The sequence below is a fragment of the Diadema setosum genome, chromosome 14 (genome assembly GCF_964275005.1).
Source record: "Diadema setosum chromosome 14, eeDiaSeto1, whole genome shotgun sequence".
Taxonomy (NCBI): domain Eukaryota; kingdom Metazoa; phylum Echinodermata; class Echinoidea; order Diadematoida; family Diadematidae; genus Diadema; species Diadema setosum.
In genome coordinates, this window is record NC_092698.1 from 2,521,273 (window position 1) to 2,538,556 (window position 17,284).

Here is a 17,284-nt window from a genome sequence, read left to right on the forward strand (position 1 = left end):
CACAGAAAGAAAGAAAAAAAATACAGTAGCCCCACAACTGGATATAGGTATTGCTCATTTATGGTATTTAGCTTAGTCATGTTTTGATAGTTTATTTATAAGAGGTATGCACTAGAGCTTTTATTCAAATATTTAGAACAAACTTCTGGCAGGAACTTTAAATAGTTACAAAATAATACTATCTACCTGGGAAGGATAGGGTTCTTTCTTGTTTGAATTTTTTTCAAAATCAATTTCTCTTTTTCCAACATATTCCTCATGCTGCTCCACTATTGTATTTCCATGGACGTGATGTATCACGCAGAAAGAGTTGAGCAATTCTTATATCTAGTAATAGTCCTAGTTTCCCTACCATGAAGCACAGGATTGCTATAAGGGGGCAAAGCCGTGGCGCTGGAAGTTGCCCGAGGTGCGATGAGGGCCTTTGTTGGTGCTGGTAGGGGCGATATGCTTGGAAGGAGCCATGTGCCGAGCAGCGATGATGTACAGGCTCTACCCCATGGGATGACCGGGTTTGGACGGAGCAAAGCCCACAGTCTCCTATGAATGGGACTAACTTATCACTCTTTTTTTTAGAGGGTTGTTTTTGTTTTTGTCAGGAGTTTTATAAATACACACTCACCATTGAATTGACAGTACACTGTATACAGAGAAGAGGGAGACTTTTGTGTTTGTGTGTGTGGGGGGGGGGGTGGGCAGGACAGATTGGTTTTTATCAAAAAGAAATCAAATTTCCCTCAAAATTTGCACGATACTGGAATGGAGAGTGACTCAACTTATACGATTAGTAGTTCAAAATGGGAAGAAAAAAAAAAGAATCAGGAATGAAAGCATGTTGTATTCGATGTACAAGAATGCCTTCTGAGGTTGTTTATACTCTTGTGCAAGCTCCCATGTCATATGCTCACTGAACACATCTGAATTGAGTGCTGTAGTTTCTCTGTACATATCCCATGCCCATGTGGGAACTGAAGGAGGTGAGTCATGTATTGTTTCCAGCATCTAGTACCCTCCATTGTTATGACATTGATATGAAGATGCTGTTCAGGACCATGATCCCACATATTTAGGGAGTTAACATATTCTCTACATTGATGATACGGCAGACACAAAGCACCACCATACGATGAGTGGAACACGAGTCATAAATCTAATGTCTTTAACTTTTCCTGTCATTTTTCATCACTTTCTGCATATTCTTTTCCTCTTCTTCATGAAGCCCCCCACCCCCCCATTTTTTTTTTTAAATAAATAATATTGTCTAACAAGAAGTAATAGCTTTGCAGCCATAAATCTTTTATGTATGACCACTCAAAGTGAATAGCATATTATCATGATGTCCAGAACACAGGAGAGATCCATATTGAAATGTAAGTGGTGAAATGTTTGACCTGTTATCAAAATGCTCCTCCTGTCTTTTATTGCAAAAACACACACTTGACTCGCATGTCAGCACCATGCAGAGGCAGGCAGCAGCAGCGCAGGCTGAAACGCGAGCGATCGGATGCGGAGATCCGGCTCCGCTCTTTTGACGGCCGGGGTGAGGAGAGAGCCGGAGATCTCCGTCCCGATCAATTTCACAGCCTCCTCATCCACGGCGGATGCCATGCAAACTGCTGACTCAAGGCGGCAGGGGTCTATCTAGCTACAGTCAGCAACCAACTCGCTGCTCTCCCTCCGCCGGTGGGAAGAAACTCGACACATGAGCTGGTCGGCAGCAGCTAGCACTCTGCAACTCTTGCGCAGATGAAAAGATGTTCCTCAAAGCTTATGGAAAGCCCTTGTATGACTGATGTAATTCTGAAATGCCAACTTCTAAACATCACCTCACATTTTGTTCAGTGTGGGCTAGCAAAGTTTCATTTATATTCTAATCTCTCTATTTAGTATCCACTGCCTAAGGTACAGTAGCCCCATTAGTGTTTTTTTACTCTGTTGTTCTTGGGGGCCCTGTAACATAATACAAAGTAACAATTCATTCAAAATACACAACATAACAAAGTATCTATGAAAATAAAATAAAAATGCAGATGGCCATGTATGCTGATGAACACGAAAAACATCATACTAGTACATGTTCGTGAGACAATTACTACGAGCACACCTATTGTTGGTGATATTATTTCTGACATGAAAACCCACATCCTCAAGTCAATCATGACTTAAATTAGATCTGAAAATATTTCGGGGGGGGGGGGGGGAGCTTTTCATGCAAACTTGTTTTCATATATATTTGTCTAAATATTTCCGGGGGAAAGCTTTTACATGCCAACATGTTTTCATATCTGTGTGTCTGAATATAATGAAGAAATATATATACACACACACACACACACACACACACACACACACACACATACATACATACATACATACACATACAGAATTGCATGATTTTAACAACTGACAAAATTAAACTTGTCACAGGCAAGTGGCATCAAAGCAACATCACCCAAATTTGAAATCATCCTCCATAGCCTGAGTTCTGGGATGGTTAGAGCAAAAAAGGCCTTGAAAGGTACTCATCAAATTGTGTTACTCAAGGATGCAGCACCAATTTCATCAGGTTACGTGTCTCTTCAGAGTGTATGAGAGCACTCTATTTTCAATCAATACTATGGAAGAGTATAACGGAAGACAAAGTCAACTTTATGCCGCTATTGAGAGTGATGGCATACTTTTCGAGTCACAGTTTGACCTTATCTTTAATTGCATCCACTTGTACTACTGGAAATGCAGAATAGATCAAACACACAATTCCAACAAAAGTCAATGTGAACCAAACTTGTGCTCTTCTGCTTATGGCCACTATGCTGCTATTCAGAGGATGCATTGGACACTAGAAATATCAACATGAACATTAACAGACTACTGCAAAAAAAAAGGAAGAAATTATGCATTTGTGTGTGTGTGTGTGTTCAGCCACGTAAGGTGAATTTTGTGGGTTCTTTTCATTCTGCAGAACCAAAATATGAATTAGTATTACATATACGTATTAGGCCCTACATAGGCCTATAGCAAGCAAAAATATTCAAGTGCTTTTTTTTTTTTTAAAGCTTAGTTGACCATCAACAAAGTGCCGAAAAATTCCCGATTTTACAGTAATCATGCTACACTAGAGTATTTGACAAGTAAAGAGGAAAAATGCAATGGTTCCTTCAAGCCTGTGGGTCAAATGAAATTGAACTATTTGACTCATGATTACGAATCATCAGAAAGGGTGACATTAACTGCGTACAGAACCGTCAAAGAAAGGGATCAATTTGTCTTCTTGCCAGGAATTGACCAAAGCAAGGCAGCCTGGAACAAGGATACCTCCAGAAACAGAGCATGGTCATCTGACAAAAATTGGTCACATGACATTTGTTCTATCCATCTCTCCCTCTCTCTCCATCTCTCTCTCTCTCTCTCATCTTTCTCTCTCTCTATACCTCCCTCTCACTCTCTTATACACACACTGTCATCAAACTTTCAATGTTCATTTAATACTGCCAGTTCTATTTCACACTGGATATGGTTCAGTTCGCTACATGCAATGTATGTCTGTCTTGATTGTATTAGTCTTCTTCGTAAATAATGCACGAGCCCTCCAATACATTAGCAGCAGAAGTCAGGTGACCATTCAGTCAGAATTCTTTCCAGTTTACAATGGGGAGGGATGAGAGAATTTGATGGCATCCATAGGAAAGAGCCTACTTCATCACTGCATTCACATTTTGGGATGTTTCTGGCCCAAATACCTTGTGATGTATTCATCATTCTACCACAATCTTTCAATTTTCTTCCCTCTGTGCAGTTTTGTCCAAAATTCCTGGTCTAAACCGCTTGGTACAGCTGGAGATGAACTTCTGGCGTACCTCAACAGCCTTTGTGGTTTTCATGAAAATTGCTTGGTGAACTGAGAAGGCATAATAATATCTGATAACATCATCACACTTCACTTTGTGTGCTAAAGATGAAACAACATTCCACTTCCTGTTACGCATCAAAGATATTGACTAAAGAGTATGTGACCCAACACTCTTTCACACATGAAAACGACAGAAACATTGAAAAAAAGCCTCTCCATTATTTCTGGTAGAACAAAATACCAACAAGCGCCGCATCTGGAATCATTTTCACCAACATCAATGAAAGCGAGAAGATGAAGAACTCACCAATGAATGTAGATGGCTCTCGCCGTATGGACCTGGTGATGTTTGAGGGTTGGAATTCCTTTGCCATTGTGCTACAGGGGAGAAAAAAAAAACACCACAAATCATTAATTTTCTGTTGAAAGAAAAATAGAACATTTGTTTACAATAGTAAGCAAGCTATTTAGAATTTTCAAATGAATGTTGTGGGAATAGGTATGATTTCTACTAAACCACAGAAGTGATGTAATATGGCTAGATGACTGTGATACAAACAAACATACATACTTCATTACATGTGTCTACAACACACAAGGTTCAGTGCTCATCACTCTCATATTGGTTGGTTTTATGATCAACACTATCTGTCTTTCAGCAAATTTTCCAACAATCTGTGAAGGTCCATAAAGTGACCTCAATGGATTTACCATTACTTCCCAATGGGATCTTTCTGCTGGAGAGTTCCTATTCTTGTAAACAAATAAAGAGTTCAAGTAAACGAATACAAGACACGTTAATGGGGATATACCATTAAACTTTTACAATCTAAATTTGAGACAGAAGTTATCCCGGATGGTAGTAAAATGATCATGGTCTTTATGATAAGTGGTCTTTACCAATAAATCAAATGTGTCAAAAGTTCCTTAATTCAAGTTCACCATTTTCTTTCCATTTCAATACAAAATGGCATTTGGCATCAAAAGAGCAGGCGGGAAATACAGTACATATTACCAAGGGAGCTTATTTAGTTTTCAATTACATTTTTAAGAGCATTTTCCTGCAGTATTCCAATAAAGAAAAAAAAATGACAGCATTCTGGACTCAATGTCACATTGTAACCATATTTGGAATGCCAAGACATGTTTCAACTCTTCTATTTGATGGTGCTAGCATCTGGGATGCCAGTGGGGCGGGGCAGGGATGCCACGGTAACGCATCCTGCTCCTTCTGGTCCTTCTACTGGCCTCTCACCTATCATGACGACTGTGAATGCCCATTTGCTATGAAATATTAATCGTCCGAGCATCCCGGGGGCATTAATTTGTCCCCGCATACTCTCGTTGCAGTATCAATTAGACAACTAATCAACCCTTCAACAAGCCTGCAACAGCTGGGGGTTGGTGGGTTAACCAGTAAGGGTGAGTAGACTGCGGATCTTAACCTTATGGAATGGTAACGTGGGGTTGGAAGAGAGGAAGGGGGATGGGGAAGGGGAGGCTCCACCCAAGGTACACTCACTTTCACTGAGAGAGGAGAATTACAAACCATATATCTTGCATCTTTTAGATTATACTACAGTATCAGAACTTAACACAAACTGAATATGGAAGTCACAAGTAGTAAAACAAAAACAAACAAAAACAAAAACAGAAAGGCAAAGGTGGCACAAGTTTCTTGTGCAAAAAACAAACAAACTAACAAACAAACAAAAAACCAAAAATGTGACCTGGCATATGAATGTACTCAAATGATCTTTCTCTTATGATATTTCATTTACTCTCCATATCACAACTGATTTTGGGAACTGAAATGTGGTCTTTGATGGGATGAAATTTATACCACTGCAGAAATACAGTATAAATAGGCCTCATTAATGTACTAGCCAACTTCAGTCTCACAACCACTACACACCGATTTGATAGTGCCGAAACTCTGGCAGAAGCTCAGGAGCTGCCATCTGCTTATATCATTGCCGAAAAGGGCAAAATCACTTTTTTGGAAACCACCTGAGCTGGTGTGTTTCTCTCATTGTCTTGAAGAAAAAACAATAGCAACACAAGAGAGGAACCCACAGAAGTATATATTTCCAGGCAACACATGAATGTAATCTGTGGTTTCAGCTGGTGTGCAAATCAGCATCAGGTGACGAATAGTGATGAACATTTCATACGGTGTTCAAGCCATAAGCGATTTGATGAAATGTACACCTCTGGCCCCTACTGGCGGTAGAGCACATAATTATGGCAGAATTAACCAATTTTGATCATCGCTAGACAGGAATTATGCCACCAGATCAGAGTGCTGAGAAATAATTTCAAAATCTCAGAGGGTAATGACTCGAAGAATAGAGCCGAGATTTAAAACGCTAACCTACAAACTGAGCGTTAATGTGTTCTGGTGACCGGTGGACTGTTGCGGAGGCAGACACACACTGCATTCAGATATTCATAAACATTTATCTAGGGTGTCTTCTTCAGATGGGGCATTGTACTCTGGCATGAGTTGCGCAGCGCGGGGGACACAGCTCTTACAACCTCTAGTGTGACTCATTAACGAGCTGGAATGTGCTGGTGAGAAATGACGATCAGCTGGGATGGAGTGGCGGAGGGGGAAAGGGAGGGGTTACTAGGGAAGGAGGAGGAGGAGGAGGAGGCAGAGAGAGACAGGATGAAGAAAACCACGTTAAGGGGACCAAGGCCAACATTCCTACATCATCAAACTGGGTCAAGGGAGGAGGGCGTTTTCGTGGAAGTCTCTGCCATACGGATCTCCCTACCATGTGAGATAATCACGCCTGTATTAATCTGTCATGTTTGACTTCTCGAGGACGTATTTACATCTACTTTCGTTATCTATGCAGTTTAAAGCACACACTCTGTTTGATTTCTGTAAAAAAAAAGGAACTACTTTACACTCAAACTTCCACAAGAGTAACATCAGTCACACTTGTGATTCGGTGTGCATCCAGCTTTCCAACAAGAACATTCTCATTCTCTGAATTCATTTCACTTTAATCCGTTGAGGACACTTGCAAGAGCATATTCGGGACTCGTCCTCACCGGGTTAACAAGAATGCATGCAATACATTTCAGTCGTTTTAAGACGTTAGTAAAGTCCTAGAGCTTCAGATATGAGCAGATCAACTTTTATATGTTTATACCACATGGGTTTTCCTTGTTACTTCCAATTAGTCTATTTCCTGTTTGAGAATTTTTTTTCCCCCATCACTGACGCCACCCCCTCTGGGAGTGGACAAACACATTTCTGTCCAAATAGCAGAATAGACCAGTTTTTGGACATCAGGTTACCGTTGTTCCACCCCTCCTTCCCAACCCCCCCCCCCCCAAGCTCCATACAGCTCATCCTCTGAACAAAATTTTACTTGTGCGCATGGTGAATAATTCTTGTGGGGAGTAACAATAATGATGAATAGGATGACAATGCTGCTGCTCCTGATGATGATGATGGTGATGATGATGATGATGATAATAATGGTGATGATGTTGACAATGTTGATGATGGTGGCAATGATAATGGTGGTGATGATGATGATGATGATGATATGAGGATGAGGATGATGATGGTGATGGTGATGGTGATGGTGGTGGTAATGAGGATGAATATGACAATGAAGATGGTAATGATGATGTTGATAATGATGGTGATGATGATGGTGATGATGATGGTGATGGTGGTGATGTTGCTGATGGTGATGAAGATAATGGTGATGATGGTGATAATGTGATAATGATGATGATGTGGAATAATTTGCCATCTTGGGTCAGCAAAGTCTTGGGAGGTGCTAAGATCATCACAAACTTCCCAGGATATTCTTGTAGAGTAGGGGTGGATTGAGTTCAAGCTGTAGAGGTCCTTACTTGTTTGTTCCCGCACTGGGTCAGTTAGCCATGTGCACAACCCCTAAGATAGGACTTCTCTGGTGCAGCTTTTCAGTTATAATGAATGCTTGATTACTTTACCATCTTTACCTTTCCCCAGTATTAGTGTCAAATACAGAAAAATACCATCACTCTTAGGAAATCTCTGTATATAAGGTATATTTACACAAATATCTATACCTATATCATGTACTTAGCACTATCATTTGGTCAGCAGAGTGTCTTTCCATGCCACTAAATGGAAGGTCTTGTTGCAGCTATGATCTACAGACAGCATACAGTCTGAGTATCTTTTGGGACAATATCCTTTTAATGGAAGTGCCTAATTAAATGTAAACATAGAAATTTCCACAGTACATTAATTTTTGCATATTTCGCACTACTTTTGGCAAGCACGAATTCTAAAACCCGCGAAAATATATTCACAATTTTCTCTGCACATTTTGAAAGGGTTGACAATCGCACAGCGCGAATACAAGAACCTGTGAATATGTTTTTGAACTCTTAAGCGCAACAATATTAACGTTTATAGTATATTTCCATATACAGACTAGGGGGGGGGGGGAAAGAAGAAGGAATTAGATGTTTTCTGGATGGAAAAATAAGAGATTCTGCCTGAAAGCAAGACTACTACATAACCTTTAAGACACTAAAAAAAAACCCCTAAGAGATAGATTGAGGAGAGAGAAATTTCCCAGTCTCCCAAGACTGGTTTTCAAACTTTCATATCAAGTTCTTCTAATGACATCACACAAATCCCCGACACCTTCAAAAAACACACACATGAGGGGAAAAAAAGGGAAAAGTCTTGGCAGATATCTTTTTTTTTTTCTTTTTGGAAAAATTTTATCAATGAAATTTTCCTTCCGATCTCTTTCATCTTGTCCCGAAGTTGATATCCCAGCTGTTGGCAATCATAGTCAATTAGCATTATCTTCCTCTTCTCTCCTCCTCCTGGCCCCTGGCCCCATCTTTCTTCCTCCCAAGGTTTTTTCCCGAACTTTCCTTTTCGTCCTTTTAGAAACGCGACGAGATGATCGCTTTTCCATGGCGCCCGAGAAATCAACGCATAATGGAATTACAAACAAATGCATTTCCAATCATCATTAACATCACACTTTTTCCTGTTAAAGGTCAATTTTCCATATGAGGTGTCTTAGTATTATTCTTTCTTCAAGAGATGCTCAAATATCTGATGTTTTTTTTTTTTTTTGTACCTTCTTACTATCTTTTTAAAGCACCTTTTGTGAAATACTGAAATATTACTGCAGGTAAATATTCAAGTTGATTGTTTGGGACCATGACTGTTTTCTTGATTTATGTGATATCAGAGTGAAAAATTTCAGAATGAGACAAAGACAGATCAGATTCTCTTCCAGTCTGACTTCAATGTTCACCAAGGATCTAGTCCATGGGATGGCAAGAGGGGTTAAGCTTGTGTCAGGCACGTTCAATCGGGAAGTCCTCCCTCCTACGAACGAGCCTTTGACATTTGAAGAGTCAAGCTATCAAAAAAAAAAAAAAAAGGTTAATGCCGAAACAAGACGTGCGTTCCGGGGCGACTGGCCACCGACGATGTCTCACAAAATATGCGCTCCCAAGGACGGCTCGTTAACAATCGGACGCGGAAAATTTGGGTTGTTGTCGTGTCGCGACACGGCAAACTCTTGGCCTCTGTGTAGTATCCATCCTATGAGTGCCAAAGACGCGGGCGGGATGCGTCCTGGCGGGTACGGGATCCGCTTGGCGAGAGCATGATCATAATGGGCATGCTTAGATGATACAGCAATTAGATAATTACCTGATATAGGTGGTGGAGAACCAACTGGCGTTGAAGGATTGGAAGGAAAACTGCTATTCGGGTGATCGGCTGAATAAATCTGGAGGAAGGAGACGAGAGAAAAGAACAAGGAAAAAGTTAGAGCTCTTACCCTTTCAGAAAAAACTTTGGAAGAAAATGGACACAAACATGATAAAACATCACCAATATACATGTATATGTATATTTTTTAAGACATAATTTACTTCATGAGGAAATGCACTGTCACATCATGTCATCACAAAGACCAAGAAATCAAGAGTCTGTCAAAGTAGAGAATAATGCCATCAGCATCCTTTGGATTGAGAAAGAAAAAAAAGTATAGCTGTAAGTAACAGCAATGACACGTTACACTGAAAAAAAAAAATCACTCTCAATCGGTGCTGTCAACTCACCATGTTACTTCACACATGCAACTGAGAGATTAAAAAAAAAAAAAAACAACTAACAAACAAACTCATTCTGGCATAGCATGATGGGATAAAATCACTTCGGAATAAAAAAATGAGGACAAAAAAAAAAAAAGGAAGAGAGAGAGGAAAAAACACAACAAACAAACAATCCAGTGTGAAATATTCATTTTCTGGTGGCCATTAATAATTGTCGCTGGCAATCTGTGAACTTACTCTGTGATGTGAGGGAGCTAATTAATTGGGAGAGGGTGAGGAGGATCGGGGGAGGGGGGGGCCGGACTATGTAGTGTGGGGCATTGGGATTAGGTCTGAATCTATCGTGACAATTCATCTGTGAATGAACAAGTGTTGCTTGGAAAACCAGCCGCACTAAACATCTTACCACCAATCAGAACAGGAGACGTTAAGTCTTCCTGGATTGGCAAGGCAGAGAAACTATGAAGGAAAGTTTACACGCATGACAGTTGTTGGTTTTTTTTTCTTATCACCACCCAAGACAGTCAACTGGGATGTCAAAAGCTTTGCTGCTTACAGATGGTTACTCATCCATATAGCCCTTGCCATTTCTTTCATTAACAACAACAACAACAAAAATGTTTTAATTTACAGTTGCAAACTGCATGCTTACTCTAGATTCATTAGTGGCATGACATTCTAAAACTCCATCAAAGGCACGAACAGCCGATTCTTGATTAATACAAATGTATGCCGATATCCGTTTTAGGCCTTTTGGCGCCGAAAACGAAACAATGAAATCTGCATGAATGGTGCCAGAGTCACACAACTAGTAGTGGCTAACTTTCACAGGTCCCTAGATACTCCAGTCCTCACGCAGACTTTCACATTATAAAAACCGTACTCTTCATGGTGCTTCAAACTCATTAGCCCGCTAGCCCAGGAGAACCGAATCTCACTGTCCAGCAAGTAAAATGAACGAGGGCTCACCTCTTCAAAGCATCAGCGCCTTTGTCTAAATTCTCACTTGGGTAAGTAGGAGAAATATATCTATAATGCCCTGTTGATATTCCAGTCATTTGTTTGAAGATAGTGAGATTGTTACCGATGCTAGTAACTGACCCCTTTTGCACATGATAGCTCTATTCCACCAATTTCTCAAGGGAAGTCACACATTCCTTTTCACAACCAACAAACACACATTTTCTGACACAGATGTCATATAAACCACTGCCTAATAAAAATAAAAAAGAAAAAGATACGATGAAAAGTTGAGAAGGGGGTGTGCAAAATGAACAAGTTTCTGTGATTTCAGCTAATTTCGACTAACTGTCATCTCCAATATATTTGAGGCCCGGCTCTGCAGAGGAGCCCTGATCTAAGTCGCAAATGCGTGTTTCACCTCCTTCCTCTACCTTCCCGTGCTTGTCATATCTACACATCAGCAACAAACTTTCTCCAACTAGGCGGGGAGGCAAAAAAAAAAAAAAAAAATAGAAATAAAAAAAAAATAAGAAAAAGGAGAGGGGGAGAGGGGGGAAAAAAACTGGGCGCTCTCTGGCATCTGCAAAAGCCATTACTACGCTCTGAACAACCGATGCTTCACACGCAATCCATTTCTTCCTCACAGTCGCCAAGTGAAAACCGCACCAGGCATATTTTCTTGACGTAGCAGAGAGACGGACTGAGAGACGGAGAGAGAGAGAGAGAGATGGGGTGGAGGAGAAGGAAACAAAGTGCAAGGAAGTATTCTTTGAGAGGTTTGATGGGAAACGTGGAAAACATGATGGGGTGGAAACGGTAAACATCACCTTCTCTTCCTCAAAATCTTGGGTTTGTTTTTTTTTTTTTGGGGGGGGGGACAACATAAAAACTGCAGATCTATTTTTAAAGAATACTTGAACATGAGGCAGATTTTTGTCACCATATTTCACAGTTTGTTAAATGATCTTTCAAACTTTTTCCTTCATTCAATGTCATCTTGAGTATTCTGAATCTACTCAGTTTTCAGTGACTCGGTACAAGCGGCATGAATTACATTTACATGTATGCAGAGCATAGAGCGTTTGTCTTAATATAGGCCTACAGGCATTTGATTTCAGGGTAGTGCAGATTGTACATTTTTTGTAGCATGGGGGGGGGGGGGGTTACCGCAATGAGGAAAGAAGCGCCAAACGAGAATGAAAACCGAAGGCATTAATGACGACTGAAGGGGGGAAATGTGTTTGCAGGCTGTCTGATTCAAACCAATTTAGTCACATTTGGGGATGCGCTCGCACAGAACAAAGTATTCAATGATTCTGGCGCACGTGGAAAAGTCGTCGGCCATAGATGAAGCGGTGAGATAGGGGTATGTGGACAATACCGGGACTCAAACAATTATTTGACATGGCACGGGGTGCCCAATTTTCCATCTGCCCCGTGAGAACCCATGCCGGAGAAGTGGTAGCGATTGTTTGGACACACAGGTATACACCCATGCTTTGATGGAAACACACAAACACACACACACACATACACATGTGCACTTCATCAACACGATCTGTGCTCTGATGTGTTGCGAATCGAATCGAGATGTGTGTACCAATGCCATGTCCAATCACATGGCTGTTGGCATGGCGGCTCTCACCCCAAGTGATATTAGCTTTTCATGTTTCGATAAGCATAAAATGATATTTGCCACGGTAGGACTACCACCTACGGGTTGGACATGCGGGCTTCCCTTTCACAACAAAATGATTGAACACCATTTCCGTCCACTTTGAATCGCTAAACGCAGAAGTTATGTTGACTAAACACGAATATGGACATACAATCTTGCTTTGTTGTGAAAACAATGTAATATTTTGAATGAAATGCGAACTACAAAAATACATATGTGTATGCTACTCATACTTACAGTGCATGCTGAGAATAGTATTACATATACTTGCAAATTTTGTACAATTTTATCTTACAGACTTTCCTACCAGTACATCATACTGTAAAAGTGAATATTTTCGCGAGACTAATTTTTCGTGCTCGGCCGATTAAGAAGAGTTTCGTGTGTTTCTAATTCCGCGGAATCAAGACATAAACTACTGGAACATATTGCAAGCAAAAATATTAGTGTGCTTTTATTTTCGTGCTAGCTTCTGGTTGCGCGAAATGCACGAAAATTTCCACTTTTACAGCAGTGTGTCTACATAAAACATCATACACGGGGCCAAGGAATTTGTTTCATTATTCATCATCATGAATAGCTATAAAGGAGAGCCTTGCTATAGCAGGGTTGGATAAAGTGAGATACCTCATATAACAAGGTAATTTTGCAGGTCAAACTCTTTTCATATTCTTCTGTTTTTTATCCTTGATTTCACAAGATACCTGATATAACAAGGAAATTTCAGTGTCCCAAGTTGCATGTGATGATATGGTTCCCCTATGTATTGTACCTGTATGACTACAGGAGTCATAACCACCCTTTGATATCAACCTGCTTCATCATACTGTACGTAAGTTCTAAGATATCAACATTGAATGAATTTCTGGGGATCTTCTGATATGCCCTTCTAAATGGAATGACATTGTGATTTCGCATCACCGCATATGATTCCATTAGAGTGAGAGAGCATGATGAAATATTTTTCCTATGTAGGCAGGAGCCTATAACTTTATACCGGTATGTGCTCATTCATGTTACTTGCTCCTCAGCGGGTTTCAGTTCCCCTGGGCAAGCAGGATAGTTAGTGCGACATGCCGTTAGCGGAATTCACACTAGGCCCATTTACACTTGCTTGGAAAAATCATGATTTTTCTAAAATCGCAACATTTGGGTGCAAGTTGCTAAGCAACTACACCCAAATGCCCTCAAAACATCAGCAGAAAAATCGCCAGCCGGAGTGCGATTTTTTGAAACATCGCGATGTTTGAGGCGAAGTTTGGCGAGTGTAAACCCAAGCCGCAGAAATATCGCGATTTTTCATCACGTGACCTTCAGTATCGGTTTGCATGGGGCGTTTACGCGCGCTACCGATCCCTCTATGGAACATGTAGAGAGTACGTCTGCCGCTGGCCAGAGTACAGGGTATATGCTGTACACACAGGTAAGGCCAGAGTACAGGGTATATGCTGTACACACAGGTAAACGGCCCATCCTCTGCTGGTTTTGCACCTCCCTGATGAAACAATATAGTAACAAACCTGATGAAACAATATAGTAACAAACCTCTGTACCACGTATCATCACCCCATATTCGACTTAACCAATTAATGTTCTCCCAGAAATGCATTGATTTTGAGAGTGCCCATACTGCTCTCGGTATACGTTGACTTTGTGGAATACAGCGGTGTATGTAACAAGTGTCGGTAAAACAATGGTGAATTCTTGCTGTCGCCTGCTGATGAAATACCAGTGCTACTTCTCACTTTCGTCATATCAGCGAAATTTCATGATCCTCCTGAATGCTACTTTCATCAACTTTCCCACACTAAGCTGAAGTTTTACACAGCTGCTAGTGCTACGTATGTGATCTAATATAGCAAGCTATATAGTTTTAGCGTAAGTTTACACTCTCGAGAAACACAAATTTATGTGTGCACTGGACTGATAAAAAGCCCTGGCTCAACGTTCCTACCATCGACCAGCTAGCTAGCTAGCTGCGGGCAAAATAGACTGCACTGCAGTGAATACGAATAGCCCGCGCTTCCACTCGTCTACCGTGTTGAAGAGAGGTAAACTACACATGCGCACTACCGACCAAAAAATTGCAATGTTTCGTGAAGCTCAAACTTTGCATGTTGTTTGCGCAAGTGTAAACGGTGGAACCAAAATATCGCTATTTTAAAAATCTCGATGTTAGTAGGTGTAAATGCGGCTACTGATGAAATTTAACAGAATACAAATCTCAAGATTTGCATAGCGACCAAAATCTAACGATTTTTGCCTGTGTAGGCCTATGTATATATCCCACTAAATAGCCCAATCAGCACCGTGATCCAAATTCCAAGAAATCTTGTGATTTTTTTTTGTTGAATTATAGCAACAATTTGAAAAATAGCGCGAAAACTCACATCACGGCATGTGTGTAAATATTGATGCAAAAAAAGAAAAAAAAAATCATTTTTTGGGGGGCCCCATCATTCAAAACACATGATTACATAATAGCATGCAAACACAAAGGCAAGGGTCACTATTTACATATATTTCGGGCATACACAGCTTGGTCAACAAATTAACGTGTCTGGCAATTAATAGGATATTTTTGTCCATCTGAACTGGTGCAAAAAATTTCAGATTTCTATCACAATCGTTACGCTGCTATTTTGTCTGTGTGAATGCGGCAATGGTGACATATATATCTACAAAAACTATATAAATCTACGTCTAGTGTAGCAAAAAAAGGCTGCTGAAAACTGCTTATCCAACAGTGGCGAGCCAATGTATTAAAATGGAGTAAATCTATCTCTCAATTCAAAGAGAAAAAGAATTAGAAAGGATGTGATACAGACAGAGCCACTCCTTGTGTTTGTGAGCCAACTGCATCAGCCGAGCACATGTGGGACAGTGTGGGGTTTGAGAGTGGAAGGTTGTGGGTTTGGACCCCTGTCACTATAATATTGGTGCAAGCATACAGTATCTGCTGCTTGGAATGCCCTCAAGATCCTTGGCACTGTCTGAAACACAACATAAGACAGATAATTTTTAATAAACTCCTAATGAAATGCTTCACCGATGTACAGGTAAAGTGAACGACAAGTTCTCTTCCTAATTTGTTTGGTCTCGATTTTTTTTTCCTCTCAATTTTTGCGTGAGGTGTGCTCTCCTTCTCTGCCCTGCTCTGTTTGTAGGCAGAGGAGAGAGAGAGAGAGAGAGACCAATTCCAAGTGCATCCAAAAAGACCTAAAAACAATGAAGGCATCAATGTGCTTTGCTGTGCACCCAAGTTTGTTTGATGAGCCGCCCCTTGGGGGATCTACCCCTGTTTGGCTTGGAGATCCCCAGGAAATCTGGCCCAGACTTTGTCGTCTTCCTTCCCCCTTTCAAGCAAACCCATCTCCTCATTCCCCTCCCCCCCCCCCCAAAAAAAAAAGGAAAAAGAAATTGGAGAACAAATAAAACTGTTCTTCCATAACCCTGTAATAAAGATTGCAAATTCCTCTTTTGAGGTTGAACACCTTTCTCATAATATCAGGACAATCTGAGTACAATTTTGTTGTGATGAAAGGGTAATACGGTCAATGGAAAGATGCGCTTTAGAAATTTGTGCAACACATCCAAAATAAGAAGTTTGGAATTGATAGCTTATGTCACAAGTTGTGCAAGGCAAAGTTCCAATTCTGACACAAAAACAGAGAAAGCATCTGAACGTGCATACCCCAAAAAATTCTCAATATGACAACCACTAGAATAATACCCCCCCCCCCAAAAAAAAAGTACAATGTATCTATTGCAAATGCAAGCTCTGATCATTGATTTGAAAACTATTTCAATGAAATCTTCTGAACAGGGACACATATCTGATAGCTAAAAGCCTTGGGTACGCCTCGGCTGGAATGCTGCTCGACTACGTACAGCCTTGCCACATTGAGCACGATATTGCACCACCTTCAGTGAGGATCTCACGTACTTGCTCCGCCCGACGACATCTTGGCAATCGTGGGAGTTTATGACTTGTTTTCCATCTTCCTCTCTTACCTGATCCTAATCTCGCCCCTTCATCTGAATTACCCACACCTCGTCGCCAAGGTGCCGCGCTTTCTTTCCTGTGTGCGCTAAGCCCACCGTTAATAGAGTTATCTTTCTGACATGGCAACGAAAGCTTCCTCAGGTTGTAAAACGGAACCGAACAGAGATGAATAATGCCCAAGGGGCATACCCATGGCCAAAACACAACAACAAAAACAATAGAGGAGAGGAGAAAGTCCCTTCATATGATGTGAAGGAATGTATAAATTCAGAAGTAGAATAACAGTCAAATTTTAAGTATTTTTGTCCAGCAGGGTACTACAAACCAACTACAATTGTATCTTGCTTGCTTTGGGTGACTAAAATCACAGTCGAGCATGTGACAGGAATGGGCACACATCAGAAATGGGCACCCCTGATTTAAGTATGGGGCCCTTGTTGAAGTGCCCACTCCGTCAGATGGGATACAGCTAGAAGTCTACACACACATTTAGTGAAAACACTCTGTACAGTTGAACCTCTCTTATCTGGACAAGTCGGGACCAGGGCTCATCCGGATAAGGGATTTGGCCGGATACGGGAGACTCAATGCTTTATACATGTACAAATACATACACATGTACTGATGTAGCCCATTGTAGTACCACATGTAGTAATGTGTATACTGCAACCTTTTC

At 40.8% G+C, this 17,284-nt stretch overlaps 1 protein-coding gene across 1 annotated transcript in view; it reads right to left on the bottom strand.

Annotated features, from left to right (window-relative positions):
• The window catches only part of LOC140237532 (transcription factor 12-like), a 268,067-nt gene that overhangs the window by 56,872 nt on the left and 193,911 nt on the right, over positions 1-17,284 (bottom strand). The window contains exons 13-14 of the mRNA XM_072317467.1: positions 9,555-9,633; positions 4,158-4,228 (exon numbers count right to left, since the gene is read on the bottom strand). Of these exons, the coding sequence (XP_072173568.1) occupies positions 4,158-4,228; positions 9,555-9,633 (150 nt within the window). The remainder of the gene's footprint in view (positions 1-4,157; positions 4,229-9,554; positions 9,634-17,284) is intronic.